Source organism: Penicillium antarcticum, assembly GCF_028974205.1.
Source record: "Penicillium antarcticum strain IBT 31339 chromosome Unknown utg000005l_segment0_segment0, whole genome shotgun sequence".
Taxonomy (NCBI): domain Eukaryota; kingdom Fungi; phylum Ascomycota; class Eurotiomycetes; order Eurotiales; family Aspergillaceae; genus Penicillium; species Penicillium antarcticum.
This window is the reverse complement of record NW_026695303.1, coordinates 14,738-30,571: the sequence shown is the minus strand read 5'-3', so window position 1 is coordinate 30,571 and position 15,834 is coordinate 14,738. Positions and strand designations below refer to the sequence as shown.

Here is a 15,834-nt window from a genome sequence, read left to right as displayed (position 1 = left end):
AGAGCGAGAGGTGTCTATATAGGATATGAGCTAAGGATAGGGGAGGTGGACGGTGTATCCCAATCAATCAAAGTTCTATTTACCTATTACAGCTTATCTAGTATCGAAAAGCTATGTAGACGCTCCTTTTTAGTTAAAGCAAGAACTCGTGTCTAGACCTTGACATTTCCCATGGGACTAGCGAAAATCTAGTCCCATGTCCATGGGACTTAGTCCCATGGGAGTTCCTACAGAGGTCTAGTCCCGTGGACCCACTCCCATGGGAGTAAAAAAAAAAATTGGTCCCGCCATGGGAATTCCCGTGGGACTCCCATGGGACTAACAAAATTTCCCATCTATACATTATTTCCATAATAATAATGGATAAATTGCTGAGTTATTATAATAAAATACGGTAATTTAAAGGTGTTTTAGCGAGTATTGAGACTAACAAATATTTATTACTTTTGATATATTTTGACCATAGTTTTGTGATTATTTAGTATATCTTTAATTTAGAAAAAAGCTATTGTAAATAAAATACCGTTCGGAACCGCCAAGAAATGCATTATTTATACAAGTCACGAGATAGCTAATGTTTGCATTGTTTACAGTCCCATGGGAATTCCCATAACTCCCATGGGAGTTCCCACGGGGGTCTAGTCCCGCCATGGGAATTTCCCATAGATGTTTAGTCCCATGGACCCACTCCCATGGGACCAAAATTAGTCCCACGGGAATTCCCATGGACAGTCCCATGGGAGGCGTCCCATGGGAAATGTCAAGGTCTACTCGTGTCCCGTACGCCTGATCATACTCTAGTACAGAAATATAGGCTAGTCTCGAAACGAAAGAGAGCACCAGCCCTATATATAAGCCAATCGTAACCCCAAAACCCCCATACAAATGAGAGTCTCAACGCTATAAGTCGCTGAGTACATAATAAATGCGGGGATACACCGTCCACCTCCCCTGTCCTTAGCTCATATCCTATATAGACACCTCTCGCTCTATATGCTAGCCAATTCCTGCTGCAACAAGATAAAACCCCGTTCTCCGACATCCTCACTTTAGCCTCAATTGTCGATTATCGTTGTTCAGTGCCTAGTTTGGCAGCGTGTATTCAAATAGCGCATCGAGGTTCTCTCTACCCTTGACGGTGTCAGCAAGTATTAGTGAGTACCTAGCGTCTTCGGGACTCTGCTCTTATAACCTCTCGGTCTCCTGTTTCTTTATCGGACTCTTCTTGCTTAGCGTGTTGAAACTAAGCTAGTAGGCCGGTCGGGTGCATGAATTTGGCGGTATAGCGGATCGCCAGCGGGTCTAACACTAAAGCGTTATGATTAGTAAGGTTAGAAACCCTTGTCTACGACAACTGGTCAAAAGCTGTTTCGTAAGACTCCCAAAGGTCTGATATTGAAGTAGGACGTGCTTCGGGGTCTAAGAACCTTCTCCACACGGGCATTTGTCCGAATCTGCTGTATTGATCTTGTATAGAAAGTGCCGCAGCGCAATACGATATCTATAACTTGGGTGAGATTAGTTTTGCAATAGGCTTCATTGCGACTAGGCTTCCGCAGAACCCAATTTGGGTCGACCCAATCCCCAACCCGGACCCAACACTGGGGCACCAATAAAGCCCAACTCAGACCTAACTCAGACCCAACTTTTGCATAATTTCATTCATAAAGCTACTCTTTTGTCAAAATAATATACAGTTTTTTTTACGCTGGTTCTGTTAAACTATGAGATACTTTTATGGTATAACCCCCTTGAAAATTAAGATATAAGTCTGTAATTCAAAATATTTGATCTTTCTTATTATGTATCAGCTTTTAAATGGCAACTTTGGGGTGATAAATTATAACACATTTAGTAGAAGTTCGCGTGAACAAAGCGTCGATATAGTAGTCGGGGAATTGCTTACTGTATGATTCATAAATTAACTTAGCGGTGTATCGGATGACTCAGGCTTTTATGATATATAAGACTTCCTACTAGCAGGATAGAGACACAGGCACACCCTCTTCTTCACTGCCACCTCTATGTGCTCTCCTCTCTTATATTTTTACTACCCCTAGCGGCCGATCTGGTTCGCAGACAGACAGGCAGGGTCGGGTCGGGTCCCCCTTCGTGTTCCCTCATTAATATATATATATTAGTACTTCACAATACCTAGATACCTTTGGAGACTATGTTGAGATTCATGGCGCATCCAGGCTAGATGCCTGACATATAAGGCATGAATCTGGTGATCAGCATTAGACCTACCAAGTAGAGTATGGATCAGGAGAAGAGTTCTCATTTATATAGGGTCTTCCTCTTATGAAGAGAAAGATCAGACTTAAACAATCTCGTTGGCCTTGATATTAATGCGTCCCAATTCAGTAGACATCCAATTTCAACAGACTAAATATAACCACAATAGAATCCTGTTATTCCTGCTTTAGTTTGTTTATACTATATTTGAGAATTAGTTATGTATCAATTGACTATAGTATTCTAGTATAACGTATTCGATAAGCGAGCTGGCCACCCCATGCGAGCTGGCCACCCCATCAAAAACGCGCCGCGTAATTAGACTGTCTCTATTCAACAACCTACCATGCCGCCAATTCGCTCTCAATGCTCTCAAAAACGTGTAGAGCAAGAGGGTAGGATCTTATTAGCTATTGAAGCTATTCAGAAACAAGAATTTAGCTCTGTACGTAGAGCTACAGCGGTTTTTGATGTCCCCCGCTCCACGCTCTCGGCGCGTCTTAATGGCATCACCTATCGCGCCGAAACTCGCGCCAACAGCCATAAATTGACTGTTTTCGAGGAGGAATCGCTTTATAATTGGATCCTCTCACTCGACGATCGTGGAGCTGCTCCTCGGCCTCGTATAGTACGAGAAGCAGCTGATTTACTACTTAAAGCGCGCGGGTTAACTCCACCTATTACTGTCGGCGAAAAATAGGTCGAAAACTTCGTTAAACGGCACCCTGACCTCTCTACTCAATTCTCGCGATCGTACGACTACCGGCGGGCTTAATGCGAGGATAAAAAGGCGATTTCAACGTGGTTTAACTTCGTGAAAGCTACGATCGAAAAGTACGGCATTGTCGGCGACGATATCTACAATTTCGACGAAACTGGCTTCGCCCTCGGCCTTACGGCTACTGCGAAGGTTATTACAAGGAGAACGTACGGTCGGAGAGCCGTTTTGCAACCTAGAAACCGCGAATAGGTGACCTTAATTGAAGCTATTAGTGCGGGAGGGTGGGTGCTTCCGCCATGCGTTATTTTCAAAGGCAAGGTCCTTATAGAGGCATAGTTCAAGGATACCAACCTCCTATTAGACTGGCGCTTCGAATTAAGTAATAATGGATGGACAACCGATAAAATAGGTCTTAACTGGCTCCAAAAGCTTTTTATTCCATCGACTACAAGCCGGACGAAGGGGAGGTATCGTCTTCTTATCCTCGACGGTCATAGCAGCTATCTTACGCCTCAATTTGACTCGATTTGCTCTCAAAACGATATTATACCAATCTGTATGCTGTCGCATTCCTCTTACCTCCTATAACCTCTCGATATCGGCTGTTTTGGGGTACTAAAACGGGCGTACGGGGAGCTAGTAGACTCGCAAATAAAGTTTTGCATTAGTCGTATCGATAAATGCGACTTCCTTATAGCTTATCCTCGGGCCCGGAGAGAGGCATTTAAGCCGGAAACTATTCTTAATAGCTTCGTAGCTGCTAGCATCGCTCCTTTTGATCCGAATCGCGTGATTTCGAAGCTAAATATACGCCTTATTACTCCTCCACCTCCTCCGAGTCGAGGAAGCGATTCTAGCCGCAATTTTACGCCGAAAACCCCGTATATAGTAAAGCACGTACGCCGGCAAGCTTCCTCTATTAAGAAAATACTACAAGAGGACCTCTCGCGCGCCGAAAAAGCCTTTGAGTAGATCGTGAAAGGCTGCCATCTAGCTATACACGGCGCTACGATTATGCGCTAGGAAAACCGCGAATTACGTGCCGCTAATACGAAAACAACCCAGAAAAGGAAGCGTACGAGGAAGCGAATAGCTCATAAAGGTGGAATATCGGTTCTAGAGGCTATATCAATAGTTTCAGGACCGGAATAGTTCATGAAGCTAGCTCAGGTCGAGATGGAGCTGTATCGCCGACGCCGAATCGGACCAATAAGAGGAGACCACAACGATGCAGCCTCTGTAACAACCTAGGACATAGGAGAAATAGGTGCCCGGAGATGTCTGAATAGCTTCAATTTTACTGAATTTATGTTGTGGTTGAAAAATTCAATAATAATGGTAGATTTAATAGGTGGGTGGCCAGCTCGCATGGGGTGGCCAGCTCGCTTATCGAATACGTTATAGTATAAAAGTATATTACTCAAAACCTGATCAAAGGCCCATTCAGAATGCGTTGGGTGAAATCAGAAACATATCTTGTAAAATCAAATACATTGTTGCTTAAATCAAGCTATCCAGAAATCTGTAAACTTCCTTTCTGGTGCGAATGGCTTCGGGCATTTCAGGCTCCCAATGATATGCATGCCACATGCCATCAGCAACAAGTAGCTCGACCCTACTCGAGACGTCCCTCAGTTTCCAACTCAACCTAAGGCTACCACTTAATAAAACATCCCGGGTCCCTGTTGTAATCACGGATGGAGGGAAGCCAGCTTCGAAGTCGGCAAAGAGTGGCGACACTAGGGGGTTCTTCGTATCGTGTTTGCCGATATAATTCTTCTTCGCTATAGCAGCTACAATAGTAGGATGCATGACATCCCTTCCCGCATTCGTAATTGGAGAATCTCCGCTCGCACTCAAGTCCGCAGCTGGTGTATATAAGACGAGTCCAGCCATCATTGGCAATTTTTGGCGCTGGGCCAAGGCCAAAAGCGAGAGCATAATTTGCCCACCGGCTGAGGTGCACATGCCAAAAACATTCTCAGCGCCGAAGCTTGCCGTGAGTTCTTTGTAGACGGCAAGACATTGGTCCCTCGCCACAGGGTAGCGAGCCTCGGGTGACAACGTATATTCCACGGAATACACTTTGATTCCATACTCACCAGCCATCAGAAGAGCGCTCCTGTCTCTAGCTGTGGCTGCGATGAAACCCCCTCCATGGATATTCAACATAACTTTCGATTGCATCCCCAGCTTGATGATAGGAGGGTTGATTATCAAAATGTGCACACCAGCGATCACAGTGTGTTCAAATTCAAGGTGTTGTGTAGCGATCACGGATTCCTCGATCGGGTCTTCCATCTTCGCCCACCGGGAGCGAATCTTTGGGACAGTGCTTGGCCCAGTCAGAAAGCGTGCGAGAATATTTGGGCATGGCATTCGCGGAATCTTGTCGATAAACACTTGCGCCTCGCGGCTGATAGCCTCAGACTGCGCTTTCGTACGTGAGGGCATTGAGATGGAAAATCTTCGGTAAAGTGCGAGGAAAATGGCTTAACAGGCTTCAACATATATGCTTGCTGCGACATCCCGCTCTGGCCAGAATGTACTAAGTATCTCACTTTAGTCCGGCAATAATTTCGCCGCACAGATGAAAGAAGGCCCCACTCTTGTATTATAGAAAACGCTATGTCAGATTTGCCTCGACGGCTCTATCACGGAGTCGGGAGCGGGTAAGGCTTTCATCCGAACGACAACGGAATTCCGTGTCCTTTCAAATCCGGCCAAAATGTCAGGGAACGGAAAAATAACTGCTCAACCTCACGAGGCTAACGTAGGTGTACTCTGGTTCTGTTTTAGATGGTGGCAGTGGCAGACCACTTGTCCCCGCTCCAATGCCCAAGGAGCCAAAAAGCTCTTCAAAGATTTATTGATCTAGGTACTATCGAAATTCCCCTCCCTTGTTCTACAAGTACCATCACCATCAGTTTTATTCTTCTTGCACATGTTTTATGTGATCTCTTTTGATAGGCATAATCAAATAAACTGTACAGTATTAATGGTATTGGAAAGATAATCTCCAAAGTTAAATCCAGTTTGATTTGCTGACATTTCACAAGCACGATCCGAGAAAGCCAATCTCGCATATCACCCAAAAGAGATATATGAACAGAGCCGGGAAACTGAAAATCGCGATGATTGTCTGCCAAGCGGAATCACGAACACGCAGCGAGCGACATAGATCCACGCGACGGAAAGCCTTGACCGGCGACAGCACCCCGACCCAGGAGACGTGCTAAGAAGACGACCAGACCCACAAAAACTCATAACCCGTGGAAACGCCCCAATTTCTGATTCAACAATGTATGGGTAACATTGAAAGAGATCCGACGGATCATTTGCTACCTGCAAGCAACCTCGCTGATCCAAGCCACGACCGAAGCCGAGAGGGCTTTAACATTGGCAGGACCCAGAATGAGAAGCTCAAGCAGGAAGCTCAGCGGATACGGACACAGATCGATAGACTGGATGCGCCGTCCACGACAGGATCTTGGGGCGTCGTGGCCGACACAAAAACGCCTGAACCCAAGGGAATCGCTGGCATACCAAAAGGACAAGGACTGTGTTCGTCTCAAAACCCAACGGTCCCTCTGCTAGTCGGCTACCACGGAATATGATCAAGACTGCTATTGAAAATGCGCCCCGAAAATTTGGATGGAAATATAATAGAGGGATGGGAGAGATGAGTCTAGAGGTGAGGAATGATTTAATAGAGGGACGGTGAAGTTATGGTGATGAAGGTGTGAGATTCATTCAACATAACGACGTTGTTGGTGTGAGGATTGTGGACACTGTGAATAGCATGAGGGCCAGCCAGCTGATGTTATATGTTACGGTGTTCAGTTAAGACTGGAGGCCGCAACTCAGAATGAAAATGCATCCGCACCATTGACACAGACCTGCCTCAATTTTAGATCCCGACAGTAATCCTGATCCACAGGTGAGTACATCGGAACATAAATAGAAAACGGTTTCATGCCATAAACAAAATTGTAGTTTCTTTTAAGCTGACTTAGTAATCACTATCGCTGTTGCGACCCAGACTTCCTGGATTTCAGTGACCGAGCACTAAAAATGACGCATGCAAGCGCGGTGGCAACTGAAAGCAATAAATTTGCACTCTTGGTACTTCACTGCACCTACAGTAGACCTTTTGCTGTAATTTCCGTCAGGGCGCATGCATAATTTACTCAGTCTGTCTCGGATAGGTCCAACTCAACGAATGGATTGATAGGCAATGCTGATAGATCCCAATAGAGGATGCCATTGTATGCACTCAAATCCTGCCTCTGCAACGTATACTTCATGCTGTTTGCATATCGCTTCAGTAGTTTTTGCTACAGCCGAATTGGCAGACTGAGCGTCCTTGGTACCGCCTGAAGCCTGGTGGCTAGGACTTGGCATGCTGAACTTGAAAGTCGTCTTAGTATACCTGCTTAATTTAAATGCGAAATTGGAAATAGCAAAGTCCGCCACGCGTTGGCGAAACATTTGATGCCTTGTCAAGCGCTGCTCTCCAGCCTAAGCTGCAGTTTCCCTTGGCTTGGCTGTTGAATTGGTTAATTACTTTGTTGATAAAGTATGTTCTAATCTCATCGGATCTTTGACGTTGTATGAGTGAGTGGTACGTCACACACACGGAAACGCCATTGTTGCTCACGATGGGCATCGGGTGGATTGAGCCGCAACATAGGTCGGCCATTAAAACGTTTATGCTGATTATTGCAATGTTCATTTCTGAGCATTGGAAAGTTGTATTAACAATCAATGCCCTCCAATAAGGAGAGAATCCCTCACTGATTAAAAAAAAATTGACAATTTGAAGCATTAATTTAATAGGAGGGGTTCATATGAATGGAAATTTGAAAATGTTCAATAGAACAAGCACGACGGACTAATCACTCATGACACTGCACAGTGAGACAAGCATTCCCAGTTCGTCCATTTCCTTATACCATTTTTCAACTTGATATTTGAGACCTAGATCACACTCCATAGTAGCGCGGCATTCGGGGCCACTGTGGAACTTGTTCAGCTCTACTAAATTAGTATAGTTTAGCCTTGTTTCGCTACTCTCGACCGGGTGGGCACGATCTTGCCCTGAGATAGCAAGGTCAAGTATTTTGTACCATGAAATCTCATCGATTGCTTCCCAAAGAGACTTCGTTGCTGGAAGCTCAATCTCGCCGAACTCATGATCAATGTCACGGTCACATGGAAGACCATAGTCGACATCATAGCAAGATGCGAGAATGAAATAAACAATCGCTGTTCGTAGCTTAGACTCAGCAAAGACCCAATCCTCCCAAGTTTGTCGACATCCAGGTTGCTTTGTTGGTGTCGTATAACCAGACAGCATTCGATGTAGATGTTCAAAGTTCGTTCTTAACGTGAACAGCAGGGTAATTGGCAAATTCGGATGATGTGGTAACACATTATCGCGATTCGAGGTCAGAAGAAGAAGATAAATTGTTATAGCTTGCGCTGACGCAAGGTGTACCCATTTACTGGACGAACAGCGCAGATCATATATTCTTTCTTGTTCCTGAGCAACAGTGTCCCAGAAAGACATGTCGTCTGCTTCGTGGCGGGAAGGAAATCTGCGGCATATATCTCGGCAGACGGCAATTGGATTCACTGCGCATGGAGTAATATTTGACGTACTAATTGTCGAGGGGGTGGATAAAAGGCGGGTAGGTGTGCTTATCCATCATTCTTTCGGGAAATGAGCACAATACTTGAGAAACCATATTTTTGAGGGGAGAAAGTACAAATCCGCCAGGTATCTTCCGCTGCAAAATATTTGAGGGAACTGGGGAGGGCATTTCCACCAGCTTCTTCGTATTAGCCACATGAGACTTGCCAGAGCTTGTCCCCTTTGGCACACGTTCTCTAAGTGTAGAGTCACTCGACGGTTGAGGCATGCATAGCTCCGGCGGTACAATTGATGTTAAGGAGTGGTCTGATACACGACTCGGAGTATTTTGCAACATAGCGAAATTTGAAAAATCTGAAGTATGTTGCGAGTACTCAGGAGGAAGTTGTGTAAGATTGTGACAGGGTTCTCGGGTAGCGGATGGGTCATTCGTGTATAGACATTGTCTTTCTCTTTGATGGCATGTCTCACAGACCGGTTTGCGCGAATCGCAACGTGTTTTCGCCCGTATACAAGGGAGACAAGATTTTCGACGTGGAGGCTGAGGGTTCCTTTTTCGATTAAGGCAATAGCGCTCGTGCCTTTTCACTAATGAATCTGCCCTTTCGATCAGTACAACCTAAGCCACCGGCCACTTCCACAGCCACTCCGTTTACAGACATGGCATGGGCGCAATAGGGCCTTACCTCTCCGGAGTTCTTTCCCACATACTCCGCAAAAATAATTTGGTGCAGAGTTAAGATTTCGGCCGTTGTGTGTCGATGACATGTCTGCGTGCAAGATGAGGGAGGCTTGATGAAAGTGTGACAAACAAGGAAGTTGGCTCGCCATTTTGTCCTCTGTCACATCACGTGATAACCCGATGAGTGGATCCAGCCTTGTGGCTAAAAATGCAACAACCTACAGAAAGTAGGCTGGGGCATGCCTGAAGGTATAGGAAGAATGTAGTGGAATAATATTGGTTGGATTCTATCGCACGTTGTGCAACACGAGCAGATTGTCGCTTGTTCCCTTTTACTGTGATGTTAGACTCATCTATTGCTCGGCGGGCGTATACTCCGAGGCCGCCCTCGTTTGCGCGCAGGGGGCTGGCGAGACCCGCCGGCAGCAGCGATTATATTGGCGCCCCACGGGCCACTACCGCGTACCTCATCGAGGCTGGCTGGGCGAGTGAAGGTGGTCTTGTAGACTAGAGAGACGTTGACGAAGCCGGTGAGGTTGCCCACAAAGGATAGAGCAGTGGACTCGTGACCAACGTCGGGGATACTAGGAAGGATGCACACTACACTGTACATAGATGCACCTCGTTCAGGGCAGAGATAAATCATGATCTCCTTCTGTCCTTTGCTTTTTATCGATTTTTACCCAATAGAAACATAGTCTGTATTCAATGCTTAACCAAAAAGGGAAAAAACTGATAAGTATTTCTCACAGTACAGAACGACATGACAAGAGCGATATGACAATACTTTGTCACTTAGGATAAGTAGGAGGCATGCTGAGGGACACCGGTTTCGTTTGCAACAGGAAAATTCATAGCAGAGGCACACGAGGGTCCACCTTTCTGCATTCCTCCATTAGTTCAGCGAATATTTTGCATTGCAAAGCAATTCCTTCTGCTGAGTCGGTAATTGGAGCTCTTCTAATTGATTGAATCAGTTTGGTTCTTTGATCTGCCGTTTCACAAGCCCAATCAACGTACTGTGCTATATTGTAGTCACTAATGTATGAACCATGCGATTCTTTCCCAACGAGCGCAATAGCGTGCAAATACCTGCTGGTACCTTCGGACAATGAATTTGGTTTAGATGAGAGAAAAACCTTGATCCCAAACAAGACTCGAAGATAAAAGGGGTAAACCGCGCCAAAATTTGTCCACACAGGGCCCGGTGAAACTTCGTTGAGTATGACAGAATTTTTGTCGATTCGTCGTGCCATTTGCTTCATGACCATACTCCCTATGAGCTTGGAGTCTTGATAGCGACTCCTACCGTCGAAAAAAAGTTTGTCATCAAGGTATTCCATCACTGGTCGGTCACCGGGAACAGGCTGCTTTACTAGCGAATGGTTCATCTGAACGAAACTTCCGACCCAAGTCAAGCGCGAAGGTCTAGATTTGAGGGTTGCCGTTTCCTCTAGCAATGGAAGTAACTCTAGGACCAAGAGCGCGTTTGAGTAGACGTTGACTTGCATGATCCTTTCGTGGCCGCTTTGTGTGATCTGAAAATCGTGACCACCCACACCGGCATTGAGAAGTACAATATCGATCGTACGCGTGTGCGCTTTTACCAGGTCGGAAAAAGCTTTTACACTCTCAAAGTCGCCCATCTGAAGCTCTACCACGTGGATCACAACATTGGAGCTTCCCGCAATTGATTTTGATTTTTCCAGGAGATTTGCTTTGATTTCCTCACCCCTTTTAACATTTCGTACTCCCATAATGAGGGTGCCAATGTGCCGATGCACGAGCTCGTCGCAAAAAGCCAGCCCTAGTCCATGTGTCGTCCCAGTCACGACAGCTGTTTCACTATGGAAGCTGAGAGAATCAAAATGTTCAGGCATGGTCGTATTAAGATCGTGTGACTTTGCAATCAATTGAAAAGCTTTCGACGATTTGAAGTGGCTCGCAAACTTTATATGGTTGCTCCACCTGTCAAAGCTTCTGCGATCGGACTCGAACTGACCGGATTTAAGACGGTCGAAATTAGTATATACCGGACTTTGTGTTGAGCTGGCTCAAATTCTCCTCGTCTTACGCACGCAAGAGAAAGGTTGGCTGGAGACTATAGGTAGTCCATCGTGCAATGTTTTGCCGGATCAAGTTAGATCTAAGTCAGCAAACTAGTTTTACTCCAACACGTAAGACGCACTTGCTATCGGCCTTTATCTCTAGGGCTTCGATGGAGCCCAGCAGTAGTGCTGTAAGCCAGCTCGTTCCTACGCATCAGGACCTGTTGACTTAAGAATTCCTACGTATTCGGTGAGTAACAAGTTGTAATAAAGCGAATAGTATAAGCTACCACAAGTGTCTGATGATTTTTAAGATATATTTTTAATATACATATGGCTTGACGATCGATAACGCCCTGCCTGTGAGTTAGATTGAGTTCGTGAGTTTGGGTTTCGGTCTAATGCATAGACCCGGCAGGCAGCGAGGTCTAGTCTGCCACTGATGACCAACATCCAACTTTTCCATCCAGTCAAATATATGATACCGACGATAATTGGGCCAACGTTCATCATTATCCATGGAGTATTCCCCTTTGTTGAGAGTGCGCCCTTGCCAGGATTCGCATGACGCTTCTTGTCACGGAGCTCCGTGTCACGGAAGTCCGTGTCACGCCGGATATGCGGGTAGACCCACAATAATTGCTAAACCTTATCCGCAGACTAATTGAATATAAAGACAAACCACCTCCTTTCGTTCCGCTATTCACCCAAATGCCCCTTGACTTTCACAACTATCAAACCAGACAGCTAAATCCTCCAATTCAACGTGATGGCTCGCACTGTTCTTATCACCGGCTGCTCTGAGGGCGGCATGGGTGCAGCACTAGCCAAGGAATTCCACCAACAAGGCGACCGTGTGTTCGCAACCGCACGAAATGTCTCTAAGATGACCTCCCTCAAAGCCATGGGAATCGAGACCCTCATCCTCGACGTTACATCCGAGGATTCGATTCAGGCCTGCATAAGCCAAGTCTCCTCCGTCACGGGTGGCTCGCTTGACATTCTCGTGAACAACGCCGGCAAGGGCTTGTGTATGCCAGCCATGGACCTGTCCATCCAGGAAGCCAAGGAGGTATTTGACCTAAACTTCTGGGCAATCCTCCGCATGTCGCAAGTGTGTCTACCTCTTCTGCAACAGGCTGCACGGGCGCATGGCCATGCTCTACTTGTGAACCAGACCTCCGTCAGCAGCGTGTTGGGTGCTCCGTTTTGGAGTGCATACAACACTTCAAAGGCAGCTGCCGCCATGCTCATTCAAAACATGAGACTAGAGCTAGCGCCTTTCGACATCAAGGTAATCGATCTGAAGACTGGTGGGGTGAATACCAATATTCACGATAACGACCCCGTCTGTCACCTTCCATCAAGCTCTCCCTACACTGTTTTGCAGAGAGAGATCGAGAAGTTTTCGACAGGTGATATGAACTCGGCTGGCCAGGAGCCTGGAGTCTGGGCAAAAAACGTTGTCAGCGACTTGAAGAAGCATAATCCGTCTAATATCATCTGGCGCGGCAAGTCATCAACTCAAATCTGGCTCGCTTCACACCTCCCCATTACTACTTTGGATTCGACGATGAAGAAGGTTGCGAGTCTCGACGTGTTGGAAAAAAAAGATTCATGGAAAAACGTTGCAATGAGGTACTTGGCGGCAAGCAGAAAGGGGGAGTCACCATGTTGTCCCGACATGTAAAACTAGCATTTGCAATCTCGAATATCCGTCTTGCGCATAGTAAACTGCTTCACCTCCTTCTACCGACCCTCAGGCGAGTATGCTCTTGCTAACATTGCTGCACTTGCGAGGGTTTCGGCATCCTCAACACCCAGCAATTTTAGTCTCTGTTCTCTCGGTTTCAAAGCCATGTCCCTTATATCCGTGATATTTCCGCTTTCTGGTGTATACCATGCACCCGTATGAAGCAGCGTAGCATTTTTTAATAGAGCTTCTCGTAATTTTGGTCGTTTGATACATCGCTGATCGAACGTTTAGCAAAGAGTAACTGGCATTCCTACTAACTTCTTTATGGACCGGTGGGAAACTCCCGATTGAAATTCCTGATGAATATCTCTCTCTATCGGTATATTTGTCCATAAGCTGTTAGCCGCGCGCGCGTAATTAGTTGCAACAGCCGATGTTTCATGAAGAGAAGGCCCTTTTCACTAATAGAGATGAAATAATAATCCTTTGGGGTTGTAATTTTATCCTCAGAATCGGTACTTATATCAGATTTATATACCTCTATGTCACTAGAGACATTTAGAGTCTCGGAATGTGATATATAGTTGACATTCGATGAATGCTACATAAATTTCTCTGCTATCCCTTGCTGGCCGAAAAAGCCTATGAGAGAAAGCAACTCTGGTGTAGTGTCACGCAGTTACTAATCAAGTTGCATACCCCAAAGGTGCCACCGTTCAAGCGCCAAAATCTCTGTATCAACACGTCAGCGCTGGTTGATCACTCCTCTACCCATCATGTTAAATAGTCAATACAGGGGAACCTGGAATTTCCCTAAGAATCAGTCTCTGTATTCTCTAGTCGGATATCATGGTCCTCGCCCGGACGAGAAATGCCGCCGCCTATGCCGACCAAAAAGCCAACACGAATGAATGGAAATGAGGCAAGCAGGCTTGAGGCCATCGTCGCAGCCGAGAATGACGACGTTCTGCTCTCCTACACGACCTCCCGTATAGAAGTTCGCGTCGTTTTAGTGTATAGTGAAGCTGTTCGGAGCTCCATGTTCCTTATCGAGCATCGCTTCAGCAGCGGTTCGCTCGATAAAAGAGCAGCGATTCAGGCGATCTCATAGGGGTTGGGGCTGTGGAGAGCGTTGTGGGATGACATAAGATGCAAGGAAGCGCACTATGCTGCTAGATAGGCGGGTGGAAATATGGTTGTGCGTTCGCCTCCGTCGAAGGGGAACTTAGAGTAGAATCTTGAGACGGAGGCGATGTGATTGCGGCGTACTATTTGACAGCGTACTCTTTGACACTGCAGTCCGAGAGCACAACCTTATCAGTTGCCATACACGACTAGCGCTATTGCCTTATAGCACCCAGCTAGACTCATACTTACCGTATCCCACTGTAGAAGGACGGAGGCAGGCTGAAAATGATGAGGCCAAAGTCAGGTGACAATGACAGGTCCTCGCCAGTGACACCCATATTGGGGTCGCTGAGCTGTGAGTCCTTGCATGCGGAAGCCTCTAGCTGGCTGGGTGACATGATTGGGAGTAGTCAATGCCAAGAAACTCCCTCCACATTGCCCCGGCCATGTCGTGGGCCTGCAGGTACCTATCAAGATGAGGGTGTGGCTGAGACGAGGAGCTATCCCAAACAGTAATGAGACATGAGGTACATGTAACACTGAGCGCAAAGTACCGTATAGGTAATCTACTAGGAATATCAATACCCCCGGGTCTACTTCCAATGCGGTATGGTATATATTGGCATTAGGATTCGAGAGGCAATTGAACAGTGTAGGTGTTGACACCAGTTTCCGCACGAATTGTACTGCTCACTTAAACAAATATTTTTTGAGTAGCCATGGGTAGTTTCCCCTGGGCTTCGGGAAATGGAGCAGCCATATTAAACCCGCAATGCCGCCCACAAGAAGTAAGCACGCTTTTTCTCGTGGGCGTATATCCCAAGAGATCGCTCCTCGTAGAAATTCGTCTGGTCATTCTGCTGTTCAATATGAGTACTGAATGGATAAGACGTCTCTACTTACCGCATTGTCACTAAGACTGGATATGCCGACAGATACTAGTGCATGTAGACGTATGTAGCTGCTGGACCCAAAAGGTCAATAGTGGAAGGTCAAGAGACATGTCATCATCAGGACTACAAAAACTAGATTAGTACGTGAATCTCAGGAGAAGCTATGTGGTCTCACCGTCAAGTACGAGCAAACCTTGTCGTACTTCGGCAATGGTTTCAACGTAGATTTCACCTGCGCGAACAGCTTGAAACCATCAGCAGTTACTAGAGGACGTAAAAAAAATTACTTGGGTTTATGTCCTACCCAATGCTTGGAACAATACATCGATAACTCTGTGCTCCGGTGAAATTGCTTCAATCTTTTTACTGCCGGTGGACAGCACTTCGAATGCAGCCCAGTCTATTTCATTAATCATAAAAAATGTACTAAGTAGATACCATGTGTGGCGTCAAGTGAGTCTGTCCACAGCTGCAATGTCGTGCCCTTTGGTAGGAAATCCCCTACAGTCCAGATGATGAAGCGCATGAAGCAAGGGTAGATCCTGGTTGCAACAAGAAAGAACATTCCCAGTGTGAGAAGGGAGTAAGCACTATATAGTTTGCACACTGACTTCAATTACTTCCAAGATTGATCCCAAATACGTGCTTCCATTGCAAAACGGTCATGTTCTTATCCAACAGCGACATGCAGCTATTCACGGACGCGGAAACGGCAAAAAATGGGCCAGTCTAGAATGGATCCAGCCCATTCCCACAAGTCACCTCTGGATGT

General features: G+C 46.1%; 4 protein-coding genes across 4 annotated transcripts; 1 reads left to right on the top strand and 3 right to left on the bottom strand.

Moving 5' to 3' along the window:
* Nucleotides 1–4,459: 4,459 nt before the first annotated feature.
* Nucleotides 4,460–5,413, bottom strand: N7508_004667 (uncharacterized protein; the record flags this gene model as incomplete). Its single annotated transcript, XM_058462733.1, has 1 exon — nucleotides 4,460–5,413. One exon carries the CDS (start codon nucleotides 5,411–5,413, stop codon nucleotides 4,460–4,462), a length of 954 nt encoding a protein of 317 aa, XP_058319211.1.
* A 2,440-nt stretch (nucleotides 5,414–7,853) lies between these two features.
* N7508_004666 (uncharacterized protein) lies at nucleotides 7,854–8,318 on the bottom strand (the record flags this gene model as incomplete). The annotated part of the gene is made up of 1 exon (XM_058462732.1): nucleotides 7,854–8,318. The coding sequence occupies one exon, from the start codon at nucleotides 8,316–8,318 to the stop codon at nucleotides 7,854–7,856; it is 465 nt and encodes a 154-aa protein (XP_058319210.1).
* A 1,328-nt stretch (nucleotides 8,319–9,646) lies between these two features.
* Nucleotides 9,647–11,177, bottom strand: N7508_004665 (uncharacterized protein; the record flags this gene model as incomplete). The annotated part of the gene is made up of 2 exons (XM_058462731.1): nucleotides 9,647–9,902; nucleotides 10,318–11,177. The coding sequence occupies 2 exons, from the start codon at nucleotides 11,175–11,177 to the stop codon at nucleotides 9,647–9,649; spliced, it is 1,116 nt and encodes a 371-aa protein (XP_058319209.1).
* A 937-nt stretch (nucleotides 11,178–12,114) lies between these two features.
* On the top strand, nucleotides 12,115–13,035 carry N7508_004664 (SDR family oxidoreductase; the record flags this gene model as incomplete). Its single annotated transcript, XM_058462730.1, has 1 exon — nucleotides 12,115–13,035. The coding sequence occupies one exon, from the start codon at nucleotides 12,115–12,117 to the stop codon at nucleotides 13,033–13,035; it is 921 nt and encodes a 306-aa protein (XP_058319208.1).
* Between the last annotated feature and the right edge of the window lie 2,799 nt (nucleotides 13,036–15,834).